At 38.2% G+C, this 22,541-nt stretch overlaps 1 protein-coding gene across 1 annotated transcript in view; it reads right to left on the bottom strand.

The window, feature by feature from the left end:
- Window positions 1-22,541, bottom strand: part of ERp44 (Endoplasmic reticulum protein 44) — a 266,413-nt gene that overhangs the window by 138,692 nt on the left and 105,180 nt on the right. The window contains exon 3 of the mRNA XM_067141768.2: window positions 18,089-18,244. Within this exon, the coding sequence (XP_066997869.2) occupies window positions 18,089-18,244 (156 nt within the window). The remainder of the gene's footprint in view (window positions 1-18,088; window positions 18,245-22,541) is intronic.

The following is a 22,541-nucleotide window of genomic DNA, read 5'->3' on the forward strand; positions in this document are numbered from 1 at the left end:
TGGAGCTCTGTGTCGAGGTGTCAGCAAAGGAACATGAGTTAATCGTCGGCTGGTGAAGCCTATTCTGTGCAACTGCCTCCTTACAGTCCTGGTAGAAAAGGTTCCTGACTCTCAACATTTAACTGGGTGGTGATCTGACTCACAGTAGCCCGTTGAGCACACGGCATGGTTCTGCAGAGGTGACGTGATCTCCATTAAATACCTTTGGTCTTCCTGTGTGGCGGTTTATGAGAGTGGTAATATTCTCTCTGTGATATTGAAGATCCACCCTCAACAATGTTGACCTCGGAAACCCGAATTTGCGTATAATCTCTGCAATGCTATGACCCATGCACCATGAGCCGATGATCATCCCACATTTGAAGTCTGTTAACTCGGGACGTGTTGCTATCTTCACGACACTGGTGTCTGTGACATACTGCTCAGCTATGCCGCAGTTAGCCGCAACCATCAAGAGTCATACACAGCACATTTTCTAATGGTACACTCCTTCCCATGACTTTTGGCCACTCAGTGTAAGCTGTACAACACACTTTTACACTAGACAAAATAATATACCACCTTCAGAAAAAAAAATTTCAATCAAAGAAACAAAATTGCTGATATACTACTGGCACACTAGAAATTTATGACAAACTACCTGATAAACTGGGTAGATATCAGTCATCTGGATGCATGCATTTTTTCCCCTAAGTGTTTAATGTTGCACCAACATAACCAGGGTTTCGGCAACATGATGACAGGAAAGGGTTAGAACTGCAATAGAAGTGGTCATGACCTCTATAAATGTCCAGCCCACATTTGTCGAATATGAAAATGGAAAAACAACAGAAAATCATACTCAGGGCTGCCAATAGTGGGGTAGCCGCATGTGTACTGCCAACTGGATTGCTTAAAAACATGCATATTCATTATAGACTCATGTCATTCAGCTACCAGTATGTAAACCTCGTGAAAAATCTCAATCATCTTTCACCTTTTACTCCCCTATTCCCAGCTACCACAATGGTATATACTGCTTCTCTGCTAGTTACCATGAAATCACCAAATTTAATTATCACCTTACCCTCCATGGCTGAGTTTATTAGGAAACCTATTTTTCTTCATTCACCTCGTGTAACTCCAACAATGCTGGTTCATAAGCACAACTTCATTGAAAGTATACTCATTCCTAACATAGTCCTTTACATTTTTAATCATACCCTTCCACCACTGTGCCATCCATCACCGTCATGTAATGGTTAGCAATATTAGCCGCTGTTCTTCAACATCCGGATTCGATTCCCAGTACTGCAAGAAATTTAAGATTGGCATGAGGGATGGTATGTGATTAAAAATGTACATACATCTCAATTTATGACTGGCACAAGGGATCGTCTGTGGTTAAAAATGTACATGCAGCCCACCTCAATTTGGGTGTGCCTGGAAAGAGCCGCACCACCTTGGAACAAGGATACAAATTTACATTTACCGCTGTGCCAACTGCTCGTACCAGCACACACTCGTTACTTTCAGGTCTGTTACCTCCAGCTTATTGCGTAAGATATGCCAAGCCCACTCAGTTTCCACTCTTGCACACCAAAGTTAAGCCAGCGAATGTAAGAATAATTTAATCTATAAACTTACTTCCTTCTCATGAAATAAAACTGATAAAAAATTAAAGCTCACATCACGGTCTTTTTTGCTAAACATTGTACGATTTATTCAATATTCTTATATGTCTCCCAGGCCAACATAACTTTACCCTTGGAAATGCTACATTCTTCAGTTTCTGATTCAGATCACCATCACAACACACCTAAGTCATCACATAGGCTAAACAGGTTATAACATTTCTGCCCATCACAAGCCCAACCAGACATTTTATATCTTTTTTGTATAAGATCTATGAAAACTATGAACAATGGAGAAAGACAAGTCTTGCCTGATCCCTGTAAATGCTATGAACACAACTCATTCTACCATCAATTCCAACTGTAGCCTGATTGCCAACACAAATGCCTTTAATAACATACCTTGATCCTGTAATCCTTCAGTATGGCCAACATCCTTTCCTCTGTTCACTTGGCACATTGCTATACATCTCTGAGTCTATAAAACAAGCATAACTGTCTATTATTCTTTTTTGCAGCATTTCTCAAATACTTGGTACAACTAAAAATCTGTTCCTATCAACCCGTTTACGATCTGAAATTACAATGGTTTTCATTCATATTATTCTCTACCCATGAGTGCACTCTTTCTCAAAATGCCTGTAAGCATTTTATATACCGATCAAAGGTAAACCTCAAGTGTTTTCAAAAACCACATTTTCTTGCCCGTAGATTACCATTTTCTTCCAAACAGAAGGAATAGTTGAGGAATCAAAAACATTCATCATTCTACAAAATTGAATCTTTTGTAAGATTTACTTCAGATGTCTTCGGAAGCATACATTTGCACTCAAAGAAACTAAAAAATGAATCAAAATGAGCTAAAATCCATAACACACAAAACGTGTTGCACAATACAAAATGTGTCATACCTTAATTACACAGAAGCTCACAGAGATAACATCTGTGTCTTTCACCTAGCATCAGTAGTTTACCTCTTGTGCCGTTCAACCTCACAACGTACAGATCTGGCTCAAATTCTGTAAGACGGGGGTCAGCACCAAGGAAATGGTTTAAAGAAGGAATCTAGTCTTCAGCACGAGAGATTGGTTGCTATGACTGAGGGAAAGATGTTCCTAAATTCAGTCCAATTCAAAGATGCTACTAATTTCACCAACTGTTCAAACAGGGTGAGCAAACAACTACACAATGTCAGTCCCAGTGCCTAGCGACTGCTTACAAGGAGGTTCTTTCTTCAAGACCACAACTTTCAATGGTGTAATTTTCCCCGAGTGAAATTAAAAACTGTAACCGAGATCGTGTCATATTTTCTGGTGAGTCAACATTTAACATAGGAATTAATAGGGCCGGTGGTGGCCTACCGATAATGGGGAACCTTATACAACCCAAAGTATGTGGTGTAAACCACATCTTTGCATCACGCTGGATGGGTAGCGGTGGTGGTTTTAAGATGAAGTAAAACTAGATAACCATCCATTCAATGTTAGATTGTGAAGGAATGCTCTCTCCAATTGATGGTCATCTCACAGTATATGAATAACTGCACCTTATGTAAAATATTAAGCTGACAGATGAGATAATGAGGTTATCCAGTTCACACAAGTCTACAGCTGTTAAGGTGGTTTGCTCGACAGGCAAAAAAATTAACTTATCGATTGGCCAGCTTATGCTCCCAACTTGAATCTGGTTGAAAATGTGTGGCTGACGGTAAGGCATTGCATGTGATCACAAACACCTATTCAACAAATTCTACATGCACTGAACAAATTTTGGGATCTCATGCCTGCTGAGTGGGACATTCTTTTGAACATATTTTCTAAGTCTGACTAAATCCACAACTTAAATGATGCAACAGTTAATAAATCCCCACTGTGTTTGGTTGTCATTCTAATTTCACCCACACAAAAGTCCTCACAGCCACAAACAATCTAAACATACAATAAAGGATACACAAAAAGGTGAAATTGTATTTTCCACTAAGAGTTATTTATTTGCTAACCATTTTCAACTATCAGGCCATTTTCAGAGCAAAGGAGTATAAATAACTGTTGCCACAGTTACGGATTTCAAAAAACTGTATAGCATACAACAGAGCCCTCGGAGTGAATATAGGAATATGTAAATTTATAAATACACTGCTAAAAAATGCTGAAAGAAAAGTCTGGTCACATCTTTAGATATTCCTAACTACATTGTATGAATACATAGTGGGATATTATAGCAATAACATGTGCTGTTTACAAATCAGAGGCCTCCACCATCATCCAGATGGTTAGGTGGTGACAGTGTCAGTTGAAAGGGACAAGTGCTTCAATTCAAAGTATGTGCGAAGCTTGGTCTGTGTGCAGTGTAGTGTTTACAAGCCATGGCTGATCATGCAGACTGAGGAAATAAGGGAAGCACCTGTCGTCAAATGAAGCCAATCGTGTGCACCTACACTGCTTGAAAAAGGCTAATCACAAATGTACTTTGCCAAAATGCTTGAGTTTGCTCAGAATATGAATTGGTATCTGTAGAGAAGTTTCCAGGAGATAGGAAATGTTGCCAGGTACCCTGGAACGGGCCACCAAAGGAAATCAACCACAGGGCAAAATCATTTTGTGCATCCTACGAGCAGTGTCCTATCAATATCTTGAACAAAACACCACACCAATACATCAGCTCTCAAAGATGACCTGATGAACACCAACAAGATGAATACAACAGTGAGAAGTCTCTCCACGAGGCTACACAGATGGATTGGGATTGTAGCTCATGATGGAATCTTTCAAGTTCTACAAGATATGCCACCACACCCTATCAAGGGAAGAGGGAGCAGGAAGGAGGATAGGGACAGAGCAGACTCAGGATCAGAAGAATTCCAGATGGAAAGGGAAACAGGTAATGTTTGGGCACATATTTTGGTCAACCCTGAGGATGGAGAAGAGGTAAGTGGGGACAACATGTGTTTGTTTTTCAGGTGGTGTGGCTTTGTGAACATGATTCCTGTTCAGAAATTTCTAATGATGAAAGGGAGAAATCTGATGGACTAGACGAGGAAGAGACTATCGCAAACCAATGTGTATATGTTGGAAGAGGCAGGGTAACACACTGGAATATTCATGCATAGCTTTAAAATGTTCAGAATCCTGCTTGCAATTTAGTGAAAACTCTTACCTCAAGTGAGGAGACCTCAGCTGATGCAAGCACTTCTTTTGATGCATGGAAACTTTTTTTTCACTGATATGATAAATTACAATATCCTATTTACAAACATATGGATAGGAAAACAGAGAGGTGCTGCAGTTAACTTTGTGGAAGTGACTCAGTGGACACAACTCTTGAAATTAAAGCAGTGTTTGGCCTTTTGCACATGAAATCAAAAGATCTTTGGGGGACAGATGGTACTGGCACAGAGAATGATCTGCAAACACTTCAGGTTTTTACTGCAAGCTCTTAGATTTAATTATATAAATAGCAGGGTGGAAAGAAAATCGCTAGATATACTTGCAGCATTCCGAGAATTGTTTCAAGGAACTTGTTGAAAACTGCCAGTCTAATTATGAAATTAGTGAATATTGTTTTAGACAGAACATGAGAAATAAGCCAGCAAAATATGACCTAAATATATTCATATTTGCTTTGTTGTGTGTAAGAACCTATTTACAGGCTAAACCTGGAGGTATATGCTGGCACACAGCCTGTAGGTCTCTGAATGATGTAGGTTCAAGTTGTGGGGATATCTGCCTTTTGAGTTCACTCTTAATTTTAACTAAGTTGCATGCTTACATTTGGAAGTTTTAAGAGGCTGCTACTCAAGATTTTCTCCAGGCTTTGCAGATCAGTGAGAGCACAAAGTGATCACTGTCATCCAGTACAGCATCTTCAACTCCATCAATCAATTTCTTGTCTCGGAAATAAATCATCCCACCACACAATGAATTGTTTTGGCCACCCCCCCCCCCCCCCATTCAACACTGTTGAATAGTTTACTAATCCTATCCTCTTCACTCCCTATGTCCACACAGAATGTAGAAATCTACTACAATCCAGAAATATCTGCACATGTAGGAAAAACTTTCCATAACACAGATAAACTATAATGAAGGTCAATGAGAGATGAAAAATCCTGTTTGCTCCTATTTCGAGTGTACGTAAAGCCTACATGTTGGCATTTGGCATGCAAGAGTCATAATTTAGCTTTTATTGTTGGTAGGGATTAGAGCTCATGGAGTGGAAGATGCAACACATATACAAATTACCACTTAGCAAAAGAAAGTTGACCAAAGCCAAGATAATCAGACCATGTACCACAAGGGAAAAGTTATATGTTATCAAGGAAGTAGAAAGGCTGGGAAATTCAAATGTTTTGTCATAAAGTAAATGATAAAGGACAATATAGGTGGCATTTTAAGAATAATATGATGGTTTTGGAAATGAAAGTATCATTTCACAACCACATAGCTATGATTTTAATAACAATCAAAATAAAATAAGTACAGCCAAACCTTGTTAATTCGAAGTCGTTGGAACGCAAAAAGCAGACTTCGAACTACCAGTACGTGGTTCCGAATTAACTGCAACCAACTCTTAATTCAGAAATGCCAACCCTTGCTGCACTACAAAATATTCTAAGATCCATTAATGCATGCAATCACCTTCATTCAGAGTTTAAACCTCTCAAATGCCATGGAAAAATTATTCCTGAAATGTATCCAATAAGGTGCATTTATTGAAATAATATACTTGGATAACTCGGAAGATAACACCATACACTGGCAAATACAATCACACCAGGGGAAAAAAAAAACCCCACAATTCAAAGACAAGGAGAAATCTATGCACAATGCCATACAAGAACTGTAATCCCATGAATGAAGTACTTGCACAGGGGAATTTGAAACACATGCAGACATGCCAACTTTCAAAAGTAAAAAATCAGGAGAAATTTGGCAGCGAATCGTGATGTATTACGTCACATCGCTGATGGCAGAACATGTATTAATTCATTATAATTCGATACATTAAAAACTCTATTTGGCCTACATATATATATTTTTCATTATTTATATGTGAATATTAAATACCGTACTGGACATACCTGAACTGTAGGAACATGTGACTTCTCATCCTTCAATATGCTGTTCACATTATGACTAATTCTTGTTCAGCATACCGGTAGCTGACTCGGAGCTAAATTTTTGCACAAAGCACTTGTCTTGCTGAACTGATTTTAAGGTTAAAAATTTCTCCAAAATTTGTTCAGACTCTTCCAAAAATCCTTTCACATTCTGCATTGCTATGTGGAATTGTTAAAATAGCAAGCATCACCTTAGAGAGTCTGTCATATTTAAGTACACCATCATCTGATTTCATCTGACCTACCAATGCCCATTGAACATCAATTCTTCCTTTCGCCAGGTCTGTTTCGTCAAGCTGAGAGTTACAGAACTGGGAGTGCAGAATATCATTTTATCTAAATGTTCCGTTTCACTAGTCAAAATGTTTGGAAACTTGTTAATGAAGTTACTTATAGCAGAAATATTTGCAACTTCTGCACTAATTAAAACTTCACTTCAAAAGGAAATTTGTGTACCATGTAGCCATAAGATGTAGGGAAACACTTTCTAACAGACTTAAAGAATATGCACTTTTCCTCAGACTTCAAAGTGTTCACTAAAACAAATGCACAGCTCCCTATCAACAGATCACAATCATCCTTTTGATTTGCTGGAGTATGATAATCTACATCTACGAGAGAGGAGGAGCTTTCAATAACGTGTGGTTTCACAAACCTTGCCATCACATTCTTCAATAGTTCCTCCAAAAGGGACCTCAACAAGTGGATGTGCGGCATACTTGACTAAAGATCTACGTTTGGATTCTCAAAGATATCCATGAAACTTGAAAGAAAAAGGAGAAAAGATTTATGTAAATTTGATGAATGGAACATGAACAGTCGTTCTTCATGTGACAACGCATGGCTCTTAGTGTCATCAGTACAGTAGAGTCTCGTTAATCCGAACTAATTGGGACCGGAGCCTGTTCGGATTACGAAATTTTTGGATTAACCGGAAAATATTTCCTAATAATAATAATAACGTAATGGTTCATGTTTGTGGGTTACTGTAGTCACGTCCTAGTTTGTGAACCATGGGCAACGGCTGAGTGGCCTAGTAAGTGGTCCTGAGAGTCGGGATACCAGTTGCTAAAGATTCTTCCAATTAAGTGGGATTTTCAACCAGCTGATTTTGAATTATCAAAGTTCACAAACAAATGAATTACACCATCATTCCAATACTTCACAATCCTTATATTTAGGATACTAACATTATACAGATGTTAAAATTGGGACATGTTTCGCTTAAACATAGTAAGCTTCAATAGCCAGAAAAACAACCCCTAAGTTAGGCGAGGGTCCTTACCCTGGTTTCATAAAGTAGGATTGTTCACTAATGACCAATGGTGTGACAATGGGATACCACCACGGAAAACCATCTTCAGGGCTGCCGACGGTGGGATTTGAACCCACTATCTCCCGAATGCAAGTTCACAGCCGCGAGCCCCTAACCGCACGGTCTGTGACTGCTATCCAAGCATATACCCACCATCTGCGTTGCTCGTGGATAAGCAACATACAGCTGATGGTTTCCATTTTGGAATACTCAGGGATAGCTCGGGTGAACTGGCACCTGTCGCAAATTTGCAGCATACAACAAAAGTACCTGTTGGCACCTCAGTTGTAAAGGCAGCGAGCAGACTAGCAATGGGGTTTGTACAGAATGCTCCCGTTGCCAAACTAACTCCGCTATAATGAATGCTATTCAGTTTCGTGAGGACGGTTTGCCTTGCTGATCCATACGCTGCACTGCCATAGTCTGAATTGGATAAAATGTGCGCGCTATAAAATCACAGGAACACCACACGGTCTGCCCCCCCCCCCCCCCCACACACACACACCAAGTAGTGCCACAAAGAAACCTTAAAATATTCAGCTTCTTAGCGCACTTGGCTTTTAACTGATGCGCGTGCTGATGCTATCGGAAAGGAGGCCAAGAAATTGGTGTCAGGTACAGGAACAGCGACATCTCCTAAATAAAGCTCAGGATGGGAGTGAAGAGTGTGCTTCTGGCAGAAGTGTACAACACAGGTCTTTGTGGTTGAAAACCGAAAGCCATGATCTGAGGTCTACTTTTCGACTCTCTTAATAGCTTGTTGCAATTGTCGCTCGGTGACGACAATATTTTGAAAGCTATAGTGCAGAGCAAAATCGTCTACATATAGCTACGGTATTACTGCTCAACCAGCAGCAGCGACAATACAGTTTATGGCAATTAAGAACAGTGACACTGAGAACCAATCCCTGTGGGTCTCCATTCTCCTGAACACGATATTGCAAATATGCCCTCCCTACTCGAACAAGGAATAGACAGGAGGGACAAAGAAAATCACAATTTAAAACATCAAATTACCTCAGAATGTCCACAGATGCAGGACTGAAAGGATACCATACCATCATGTTGTGTCATAGGTCTTTTCTAAGTCAAAGAAAACAGCCAGCAAATGCTGTTTTTGGAGAAATGTATCCAGGATAAAATTCTCCAGGCATACCAAGTGGTCAGTGGTGGAGCGAGCAGGTCGAAAACCACATTGGTATCCTGATTTATCAATTTCATTTTTGTTCCATATTGATAGCCACCAAATGTCATAAAAGAAAGAAAAGTTCCACCTGATCAATACTTATTTATTATCACATGTATGATAGAATTCACATGTATATTAGGACCGGTTTCGACCTCTTACAATCAATAATAAAATAATTTTGTTAGTAGGAAATGTCGACTAGCCCGCTCTAACGTAATGTAGTGACAGTAACATAAATCCTAGATGTTCTAATGGGACGAACCCCTGATGTTTATGCAATTCTCATAGCACTACCGTGGTACGGGTAGGCTCTACTTGTCACTCGCTTCAGTAAGTTTGCATTCTAACCTATTACTGCATAAACATCCGGGCCCTAGTAATGAGTATGCAGGAATAGTTTACCATAGGCGTTTGCCTGTATGTTTAGTCCTCAGCCCGAAGGCTGGTTGGATCCTCAACAGTTCCACCATCAGCTGTCATAGATGGCCTAGGCATCACTGAAGAGGTGTACTAGGAAAATGAGGAGTGAGGTAGTTTCCCGTTGCTTTCCTCACCGAGCCAGAAGTTGCTATTACATATCAGCCTGCCAAGCCCACTGAAATGCATGCACCAACTGACCCTATGAGCAATATTTTCACACCATTCATAGCAGGGACTGGCTGCAGAAGGAATGGCATTACTAGCATCACTCATACCTCAGTCACTTTCATTTTGTCAAAGCCAAGGATAAAGCTGAGACAGCTCAATGAAAGTAACAAAATTGCTCTAGCCCATACCAGAAGACATAGTGCACTGTAAACACTAGGTCCCGCCAGCAAAGGCGTGGCGTTTGCCTATTCAGTTAAAATAAGCTCCATTCTTATAAATGTATAGTCATGTATGAGGCGAGCTTTGTTGATACTTGTGAAGTGATTAATATTATATCAGTAAATTAGCAGTAAAATACGCTAACCAAATGGAATTATATGCTGATAGTTCAATAAAACATATTATATATCTATATTAAAACATTAGCAAACATGGTTAAACATGCTTGAATGCATTGTTGAAAGTCTAAAACAGCTGATAACAATAAATCTTGCGTTGTTTTGCAGTACATATTACATTGAAATAATGTGAAATTTGCCCATTATACAAACATATAAACACATTAAAATATTAAAACATTGTAAGATATGTTTCGACGCAAATGTCTGTCTGTAGTCTAAATTAACAAGTGACAGCAGCACGTTCTTATGTTGTTTTAAAAAAGAATGATGTACATGCGAGTTACAAGCCTCAATTTGTATAAGCTTAGCCGATACACTTTGTGTATAACTCAACCACTTTATCTTTCTAATTTTGTTTTTGTGATTTGAACATAATCTTGGCTTGTTTGATGTGGCTGATGTTCTGGAAATTGTTCAATTTGAAAGACAAAGTCATAATTATTGGTGGCTCTTTCCTTTCTTATGATGTTGGTGTTGGTAAATATCTGTAAGTCGAAATGAATAAATTAGAAATTTTTGTTGAATTAAAGTTTGTGTACTATTGTATGAGTTCTGTGATAATCTACTTACTGTTGTGGAGTGGTTGAGATGTATGCTGCTTGGCTGTCGGTCGCATATTGTATCTCGTACTTCTGGTGTTGGTGTCGCCTGTTGTGAGGGGAGTGGAGGGGTGAGTGGGGGAAGCTTTGGCGTGTGTATGGGCGGAGCTAGGTATGTCTGCGCTATAGCTTGCGTATGACGTTGTTTGTTGACTAATCTGAGGTAATCATTCTTTATGATAGGGATAATCTTATTAAATAAAATATTAGTTTTCTCAGTTATTTCATTAACCCTTTCCCACGGAATATCTTTGACTCACTGTCGGGCGAAACCTAGAGTAATAATTTGCTTGTTAGGTATAGTTGTGGAGTACCTTCACTAAATAATTTATTCTGTAAAAACCACTCAAGATATCACTTTCAAATTTTGTAACAATGGAAAATACACTATAGTTATTCTAAAATGATACAATGAGATCACCTAATTACACAGGAAGCATCCAATATGGTGCATAATGTTAAATTGCTTGTTCTTGAAGTCAGTCTAAATTGCTGGACATGAAGGGGCACTTATTTTCTTGGTAATGCAGAGAACGCAGGAATTCACCCTGAATCTCTCTATTTCATTTTCGGGATCAGTCGAATGAAGATATTTAGATAGCAAAACGTGCTTCCTCTCGGTCATACAAACTATAAACAATTTTTGACTGAATGGGATTGGAAAATAAATTGACATTAGTTAGAATAGGTTATTATGTAATTAAGTAGAGGCTCATAGACCGAAACAGAATTAACTGAAGAATTAAAACTGATAATTATGTTTTTCACAAGTAGGCCTAATATTTTAAAAGGAGACGGTACCTGAATGAACATTTCCCTTCCTGTGCCGTATTTCGATTACTCTCAGATTCATATTCTGTCCCAAATGCTTCCTATACCATTTTTATTATCATACCTACAACTTCAAGCTCACTACCATTGCATTTGTCAACATATTGATCTAATTTGTAACAAATATCCTCCGCATTCAACTGATTATGAGCAGCCATGTTGCTGCAATGTGTTTACATTCAGTCAGCTGTCTGTTCTATCTAAGAAAACGTATAAAAGAACACTTTATTTTAGGATTCCGTGTATGCCCGTAGTATCTAGGAAGCATAGGGAATTCAGTGGTTCCAAAAAGTTATATGTTTAGCAGACAGATGGCAGAGGAAGTCGGTTTGAAAGTCGAGTATGCTTTACTACGCAACCCGCGGGAGACAATGTGCGACTCCAGTACGCTTTACTACGCAATCCGCGGGAAGGAGTTAATATTGTAGTTGGAGTTTGTATATTGATCCAATGTTATGTATAATTCTTCGTTTATCATGCTATCATGCTCGAGTCTAGTGTACTCGCAGGTATACTTGTGGAGTTAAACTTACTGCGCGCTTCCTGATAGGAAAGACCGTCCAGAGTCTTGATCTCCTTGGTTGTCTTCTCACTCAGATATATCGGACAGTTCTGATTCTCGAGGAGAATGATAACCACAGCAGTAAGGAGTTGTGTACTCTTCCATGCCAATAGCTCCTCTTCCACATGTACCACATACAGACTGATTCGAACGAGATACACCATGTGTCCAAATCTGGCATTGATAACATCGCATAGGAGGTGTAATGTACGGCCTCACATCACAACGATACGTTGTTACCTTGAATTTTTCTGGTAACAATGACTACTTGAAAGAGACAGTGAAGGCACCCATGGCAACATCTTCACCACTGACTTTGTGCGTAATACACCGGACGTGTCTCATGCCATGGTTCTTCATGTCTTTCAACAACTCATCGCCAGCGTTCAAAATAGCGCCGCAGTGCAAGATAAATCTGTGAACTAGATTCAAGAATTTGTGCTCCTCCCCAATGATGGGGATTTTGCCGAAGTGGTTGCACTTAAACCACTGATCAGCTTGAACTGCTGTGCGAAGCTTTAAAAGTAAACTACCGCTGCACATTTTCTTGAGATCCTCAAGTTTGCCGTAGACACCTTCAACGTGTCTACTAAAAAGGATCGATTTAACCAACTTAAAATTGTGCCCATCAGTTCTGGTAGCAACCAGGAATCTAGGGAAGATGGATCCCACACTAACACCTGCGCCTGTTCCCAGGGGGTTACCCCCCATGAGGGAATCGAAAGTTAAAGACTTTGGTGGTGGACCACCTTGGACAGAACGACATTTCGAAGCCATGCCCGAAATTATCCTCTCCGAATGCTACCCACTCCGATCAGGGGCCTCTGTAGCTGAACCAAGCAGCCAAGGCAATACCCAGCTGATTGTAGCAGGTATCAGGGTTCTGCAGAACGGCCCAACCCATGAGCAGCTTCGGCAATAGACTGCAATGAGCTTTGAAAGGCTCAAACATACGAAGCCCGTGACGTTATCGCACGGGCCGGTCTGGGCCAGCGTTATGTCATTCGTATGCGGTGAGCCAAGGACAGCGCTGTGGTAGTTCTATGGGCTGACTGCTTCAATATGTACACGTACAGTGTACTGCATGTCAGCGGAGTGCGTTGCATTACGGTCGAGGGAAGACGATCATGTTTGCTGTGATTTCAGTTTGACTTCTCCGTCTGTCCTGTTATCGGAAATGAATGTGGATTGTAGTTCCAAAAGAAACCGTGGTCAAAAAAAAAAAAAGAAACAAACAAACTAAAAACCACACAATACAAGACTTCTGAACCGGATCCTAAACTTAAAAGTTGTATTTGGTTGGTATTCAAGCCTGTAGTTGACGGCGATGGGAAAGACGTTAATTTTGTGTGCTGTACGATCTGCGGTGAACTTTATGTACACACGAGTAGTTACCCGCTGCTTCTCGCGTGGATTTTGTAATTTGATAAAAGTAATAGTTCCTCAGTACTGTTACTAAGACATTATCTGAAAATCCCTGAAGTATAAAACCTCACTGAAAAATTGAGTTTCATCTCCACAGAAACTCTTTGTAAACCATGTTTGTGGTATTGCCTTTTAGGGCTAAGATGACGATGCGACATAGAACTGTACACGTGAGAACGTCTTCTCTCAAGTAAAAAAAAAAAAGTTTCATTATTTTTAAAGGAGATTCTAAATACAAATTTCCACATCTATAACACCTTCAGGTTTTGAGATTTAAGTATCCGCATAAAAAGAATTCAACACCTTTATCAGCCCTTCTTCCACCCACACCTAAGTGGATTTTCCAAAAAAAGACATGTTTATTTTTTAAAGGACATCCCAAGTACCAAGTTCCATGTCTGTAACATGTGAAGTTTCTGACATACACTGTAGATATTTCGATACTCATTTTAAAAAATTCACCTGCTTTTTCAATTCTTTTCAGTCCCTGAAGTGGTTTCCCGAAAACAAAAAATACGTGTTTCTTGATAAAGGAGCTGCCAAATACCAATTATCACAACTGTAACATCTTCAGGTTTTGAGATATTTGTATCCTCACGAAAAAAATTCAACACCTATTTCAACCCCCCCTCCCCCAAGTGGTTTTTTATTTTTTAAGGTGATTTCAAATACCCATTTTCACGTCTGAAACATCTTTAGGTTTTTTAGATATAAGTATCCTCATACAAATTATTCAACTAATATTTCAGTCCTTTTGTCCCCCCTTAAGTGGATTTTCCAAAACAAAAATATACGTATTTCTTTCTTTTTAAAGGAGACTCTAAATACCAATGTTTACATCTGTAACAACTTCAGTTTTTGAGATATCAGTACCCTAATAAAAATAATTCAACCCCATTTTCAGTCCCTTTTACCCCCCACGTTAAATAGTTTTTCCAAAAACAAAATAATACCCGTTTTTTATTTTCAAAATATTAATAATATAAATTTTCACATCTGTAACATAAGTGTTTCAGATAGACTGTAGATATGCTCATCCTACAAATTCACGCCAATCCACATTTCATTCCTTTTTAACCCCCCCCCCCCCTCCAGTGTTTTTTCGAAAACAAAATAATACATGTTTCTTTACTTTTTTTATTTTCAAAAGAGATGATAAATACCACTTCACGTCTGTAACATGTTAATTTTTTTAGATATATTGTAGATATGCTCAGAGATTACGTGTACAAATTTTGGTTGGCAGCTATGCCCAAACGTGCACGCATAATCTTGCTGCTGTAGAATCCTTGAGCTGACGTTGCCATGGTTACGACAGTTCATTTCTTTATCCGATTCCAAGAGCAGGGGTAGTGTGGTGCCAATATCTCCATAACGGTTGGTTTCAGGGCCTTAAAACATGGTTTTCGGGTCCGTAGGGCTTACCAAGTTTGTTCTTTGTGTCAAGGGGCTTAAAATGAGCTTTGTCTCGTCCTTGCACTACAAATTCGATATTTCGCCTATATTAGCCTATTATTTTGATATCTCCCCCATCGCCCCCCACCTCGAATTGTTTTAAAAATAAAATACAGCCCATGTCCCTCACGGATAATGTATATTTACATTAGTAAAAGGATTTTTTAGAATCGGTCCAGTAGTTTCTGAGATTACCCTCCAGATATACACAAACTAACAAAATTTGCAATCTCTCTTTATTATATTAGTATAGATTAAAGGAGTCAGTCTGATTTTGTCTTTTTATGATTAGATAAAAAAAACTTATGAACGAGGTGTGCTTGAATGACGAGCATTCTAATGTATGCTTGTCATCAGACTCCACGACTATGCCACAACCTGCCAAAGTAATGAAGTTTGCTTCGTGGACAGATGTTCATGATGCTCCTATTCCAACAGATGAGCTGGAAAGATATTTAAAGCAAAATCGTGGAATGGAAGAAGATAGATATAGCATCCTACTGGAGAACAAATGGACAAAACTATCCAAAATTTCACGAGATCGCTAAGAAAGTATTATGTATGCAAGCATCAAGTTCAGCTTCGGAGAGAAATTTCAGTTGAGCGGGCTTCATTCTCAATGCACGACGGTCTCTTCTACACCCAGACAATATTGATGCTCTTCTCCTCATTCACAGGAATTCAATTCCACCACCATTAGCAATGACCAATAAACTACACACACTAAGTAAAAGCTATGTTCAGGTTTGTTTTTGTTGTTGGCATATTGCACATCATTTCGGTTTGTATTTTATTTTGAGGTAAACGCGAATGAAGTCCTATGAATATGCTTCGTGTTCTTTCGACTCATTTTCAGTTAACTTTATGTCAATTGCAGACAACTATTAGTTTATAATAAAGTTTCTGTTTGTTTTCAATTATTATTATTATTATTATTATTATTATTATTATTATTATTATTATTATTATTATTAATACAGTGCAGGAGAAATCTCCACCATTTAATTTCAAAATGTGATTAGCCTACTTTGAAATATATTAGCGCATGGGAATTCGTAGAATGAGTGATCCGAATACAAGTGTGACATGAACATTTCGTTGTGCACGGCGCACGTTATTGTGGAGAAGTACTCAAGGTTATTCTACTGAGCCCACCCAGTGCGGTGGACTGCGGTGGGCTGTACGAGACCAGTACTGTGGCCAGTACGCGGCCGCGTCGGAAGAGAACGGCACTGCACGGGCTGGGCTGCCAGAGCCCGTAGGTTTGAAGTGCTGCGCGGTGGGCCTGGCTGCAGGACACTGGCAGGTATTGCCCGGGGTCCGATGTTAGATGATGCCTGATATGGAATGACTGATGCAATGAGCACTATGACTCCCCTCCTCCAATCACCTACAATAGCATGACGTTTGTTTATACAAGTTGCTTTATGTCACACTGACAAAGATAGGTCTTATGGCAACAATGGGACAGGAAAGGGCTGGGAATGGGAAGAAGTGGCCATGGCCTTAAGGTACAGCCTGATGCGAAAATGCGAATCCACAGAAAACCATTTTCAGGACTGCTGATAGGGGGATTCAAAGCCACTATCACCCGAATACTGGATACTGGCCGCACTCAAGCGACTGAGCTATTGAGCTCAGTATAATAGCATGTAGCCCATGGAGCGCACAGAATAATAAATATAGACAAAAACAATTTAAAAACATTTTTTTTTGCTAGTGGTTTTACATCGCACCAACACGGATAGGTCTTATGGCGATGATGGGATAGGAAAGGCCTAGGAGTTGGAAGGAAGCGGCCGTGACCTTAATTAAGGTACAGCCCCAGCATTTGCCTGATGTGAAAATGGGAAACCACGGAAAACCATCTTCAGGGCTGCCAACAGTGGGATTCGAACCCACTATCTCCTGGATGCAAGCTCACAGCCGCGTGCCCCAGACCACACGGCTAACTCGCCCGGGTACCTGTGTTGTCAGGCGGATACTACTGGATTCTCGGGATCACCGTCGGGCTTTCGAGCATAGTCGCACACGTCAAGAGGTCCATCACCAAGCAGCTTGCATGTCAAGAAATTTGAATTGGTCTACAACTAACCCTAAAAAAAAAATTAAAAATTAAGAGGGGACCGATGGCCACATCACCCTGTTGGTTGCCTTCTATGACAGGCAGGGATTACTTGTGGATGTATTCGACCCTCACCATCCACAGGGGTTCCAACACATTGCACCAAAGCCACAATCCATTTCTGCGCCTACATCGCCCCTTTTAGTCACCTCTGCGTCTCCCAACCACAGGGAGTTGGCATCCCTTTAATATACAGGAATTTATGTCTGTTTTCTTATAGCAGCAATATTTGACCTTCACTGCTATGTGCCACTGGGCTAAGAAGTGAATCCTTGTTAGATAGCTTTGCAAATTGTTAAGTGTCTAAAATTTCAGCTAACATTTAATTTGAAGAATAAGTAAGAAAGAATTGATTCCTCTCATATTGATATTCCCATTACTATCAACATTATGTAACAACATTACATTTCCAATCGCACTGTCTCCTTGGGAAGATGATTTGCAAATTAGGATATATTAAAACTACTGAAGTGTCAATATTATTTATTATAACTAGTGAGTTAATGTGCCATAATAATGTAAGTAGTAAATTTTGATATTAAAACAAACCTATACTATTAAGCTTTACCAATGAATTTGTTCTAGTTTATCTTATTACTGAATATTTTCAATAGAAATATCCCTAGTTCCTGAAATTTTATCTGATGATCTTAATTTTAAAAGCCTAATTTTGTACAAATCAATAGTATGCATACTTCAAGAAAAAAAATAACAGTTTAAATTAGGCTGACTAGTTCAAGGATCCTAAAACTATACGCCTTCTCATCTGTAAAATCTAGTCACTGACATAGCTTTCAATCCCAAGAACAAAACAAGTAACATAAAAACAAGGGCAAGTCATTTCAAGAAGAAAAATAGATTCATACCTTCACGATCACAATCCACTTTCCCCATCACAACCTGACCAGGCTCCTTAAATTCCTCTGCCACCTTATCAGCTGCATCATCAAATACAGGAGCTAACATGTTGCTGAAGCGGCACCAATCCGCATAGAAATTAATAATTACCAATTCATTAGAGGCTGAAAAGAAGAATAAAACATATTGAGCTCAAACTGCTGCATTGCATTTATTAAAGAAATTCAATAAATTCAGAATGGAAGGAAAATAAGTCTCTAAAACAGCATACATTTTTCTCTAGGAAGTCCAGGTTACAAGACTGTTGCATTACCATCTTTATCAGTAAACAGGATAATAATTTCTTAAAATATTCAATAAAACAGTACAGTGGAGTCCAAAGGACTTAAAAAAAGGTATCCATTCCTTTAAATCCTGTAGTGTATATACACTGTTAGACTTCATAATATACCATCTAATAAATCAAAACTGGGCAACAGAAATACAATCATTATCTACTGCTTGCTAGAAAACTCAACTCCAGGTACTGTAATTGTTTTGACAAGAAGGGAATTATAAACAAACAGGAAAAAAAAATTGCAGAAGAAATTTGTTTATTATTATAATAGCATTAATGATTGATCACATTACCTATACTGTACTCCAGGCATAATAAAAGGTTTCAGCCTTTCTCCATGACACATACAGGAAATACATGGAGAGCAGTAACTTGTCAGGTAGGATGATATTAAATACCCAAAATGCTCAGAATATGCATTCTTTCAAGGTAGGCCATGGCTGTCTGTTTTCTATTCACATAAAATATGCTCTCATTAGCTTTCTCACCAGAACAATGATTTCATTTTTGAAAATTCTTAAAATTAAAATTAAAAAGCTTAGTTTTACGTGACCTACAGATATAGTTATCATAGCCATAGGATGCTCAGTTTTATGTGGAATCCGAATCAGGGGCACGAATTATAATTTCGAAAATCCTACATCATATTGTAAGTTTATATCTGTTAAGTTCTTCAGACTGTCAAAACTAATTAATTAATTAATTAATTAATTAATTAATAAAATTTAGAAACTACCTGAAAAATAAAATACTGTATATTATAACAGAATTAGTTGTTTCTTTTTTTAGGTATAATTAAGCTGTTTCAGAAGATTATAATTAAGTTCTTTCCTTTTATAATTTGTTACATGTTTTCTTTTCAAGTATTTTCTAAACGTTATTTGTTCATAAATAGTTTGGACAGACTGAAAAACCTTAGTTATAAAATACACAAACAATAAAAAGCTTAACAAATGTGTAGGATTAAGCCAGAAGTTGGCACCATTGAAATACTCCAGCAAGCAGGATATTAAGGTTGTGCCCGTTCGCATCTCGTAGACCAGTTACAAAATGGCGGCGTAGGAAGGTATGGCCCATGCGATCTACTAAGGCAATGAACTTCTTATTAATACAGCATATAGGAGGCTATGTACGTCACGGAACGGACTGATTTGGAAGACACTGCAGAACAGTAGAGGCTCATTTTGAATTGTTTTAAAAAAAATATAGCAGCAGCAGGATTGTTTAAGAAGATACTAAAAAAATTACATTCGCAAAAGTAAGACGCAGATACGAGCGAAGCTACACATTTGAAGAATATTCTAAACTACTGAGGAGGATATTAATTATTTACAATCGGCGATAGCATACGATTAAATAATTCACCGGTGTATGCTAAGAAAAGAGGCGAAAAATTATATAAATAAATAATTTGTGGTGAGATACGTCTGACTTGGATTCGTGAGCAGCCACACTACGATTGAAGGAAAAGGAACTCACCATTTTACAATATTGATAATTTCATACGAGAAGATAGTTACTACTGTGGCAGTAAACTTAATAACTATTTACGGAGAAATTTTTCCAACCAAAGAAAACTACGTCGTTTACAATAAATAATAGAAATATGGAATATATCATGACTGATTGCTCCGCAAAAGGAATTTTCTTCGTTGTCTACAGATTCGAAATGATGACTGTCTGCTAAATCTCCATGATGGACTGAACTGGGGATATGCACCGTCGAGCCAGAGGACCAGCTGATGATGATTGGACCGGCCAACCAGTGGACATGATGACGTGGATGAGCACCGGCCAGCCCAAAAGACCGGACGATAAGGAGTGGACCGGCGAGCCATGTGACCAGCTGATGACCAGGAACATGCAATCCAACCAGAGATCCAGATCCGATCGGAGGGTCTAACTACAACCGAGGAATGGAGCAACAACCAGACCAAACGTAGCAACTGACGAGCTAAGTCCATACATTTCTTTAGTAGAGTAGTTTCTTGTAATCTACACCCTCAATCTAACTCGGCATGTGCTGAATATTTAGTGATATTTATGGATTAATTAAGAACGTGTGTGGAATATAAAGTGATGTGAGAGATATTTAAGGCTATAAAATAAGATGGAAGTGTAGAATTAGAATTCGATTGTGATATATACAGGCTACCGCACTTGCATACATATAGTAGAAACTAGCTTGGATAAAAGAAAGAAGTGTTACTTGTGAAGACCTAGTAGCAATGAGTCTATTTTACTAGTGAAATTTCGATTAATCTCGCTTACCTGTACATAGATTACGTCACGAATTACCTGCGCAATACGATGAATATTGTCAAGTTAAGTATTCCTTTCTTCATAGAAAGAGGGCATTGAACTCGTACTACTGTTTTTTTAAGATAAAGGTTATTAACTGCGTATTTTACAAGGCAATTCTAGAATGTTTAGCATATAGTTTTGGGTGTAATGGCTATATGCATACGGCAATATGTATGCCGGTGTTATGTTAATGTATGTTGGAATAGCGTTGAAATGTGATTATTTATTGGAGTATATTGATGAATAGTGAAGTATAGAGGTTTGTTTATGTTCTACGGAAAGTGTAAGAATTGCTATTCGACGAGATAACGTTGTATTAGAATTACAAGGTGAGTTTCTGTGCCATATTGGGAAGAATATGTCAAAGTGTGAACATCGCGCAGATGACAATTTTAAGGTAAGATTGACATGCATTATGGTAGAATTGTGTATCGTGACAGTTATATTTATGTCTGACATTGGTGAATAACAGGTACTGAGTATAAGAGAGTACTTTAATATACAGTTCACTAGATTCATGACTTAGTATACATCTAATATTTTTTGGTGTGGTGACGTTACAGTATAATACGTAATAATTTCATTCTATACTATCCATACGAGTTGAGTAGCTCGTATACATATGAAATATTGTGAAAGAGCAGATTGCTATAGCACATTGAGCCGTTGATAGAGGAGTGTGTGGATTGGAAACTACTTGAATAGTTAGTTAGATGTTTATTTCTTTTCATGCAGTAATGATTTCAATTGGAGTATTTTAAATATGAAAAATATGATAATGGTTAGTTAGGAGCCATATGTCGTAGGCTTTAGGCAGGTATTGTCTTAGCCCGTAAGTTGTTATTTGTGCGTACTCGAAATATGTGACCAAATAATCAGAGTTCAGATTTATGAATGATTATAATTTAGGAATGGAAAGTTGGAGAACACTTTTACAATTTAATACTCACGCAAGAGTTTGTTTGGGAAATAATTACGTGAAAATATGAGCAATTTACCTTTACAATCTAACTTTTTCCCATGTAATTTTATTACGTTTCAAGTTAACAAACCATTCATTTTATCTCAGCGAGATGACTTAAATGTTGTGAGAATAATTTAAATAATTAACGTGACAGTATTCAAAATGTGTATTTTTTATTGATTCCGTGATTGCTCAGTGATCTCTTGAATATATTTGGAGAAAATGAAATACTTTTCGGAACATGGCTACGAATATTGAGATATATATTAATATGAATTTGAACATTAATTAAGAAAGAATGTAAATATTTTTAAGCCTTAATTATTTTATTTTATTTGAGCCAGCGCTGACTCTAATCCTTCATGTTTAAATATTACTCAAATAATACTACCCAGATTTCACTTTATCTTACATCGAACATTATTTATTCAATAAATAATCTTATATTTTTCTTTTAGTAAGTGACTGTGTCTTAATTTCTGTTTTGGTAACGGCTAGTTTGTAAGTTAGTTAATAAGTTTTGTAGATATAAGCAATTGATTAGTTCTACAAGCGGAAAGAGATTCCTTTGAAGTTATCGGCCACAGGTTCGTACTTGTGCGTGTAGGTACTCCCGTGATGCGTATCCCAGCGGACTGATTTTCATCCGAAACCACGTAAAATAACTATATATAAAATCACAGATTTTATGAGCGGAAATTGGAATACCCTGAGAAGAAATCAAGAGCCACCGGGATAACTTGGCACTGACCGCTACATGAGCGGGTGCAAGGTATTTTAGAAGACAGAGTTGAAATTTTCCTTCGTATGTCTACAAATCAATGTGCAAGACAGACAAATTGCATATTCAACAAAA

This window comes from Anabrus simplex, chromosome 2 (assembly GCF_040414725.1).
Source record: "Anabrus simplex isolate iqAnaSimp1 chromosome 2, ASM4041472v1, whole genome shotgun sequence".
In the NCBI taxonomy this organism is placed as follows: Eukaryota; Metazoa; Arthropoda; class Insecta; order Orthoptera; family Tettigoniidae; genus Anabrus; species Anabrus simplex.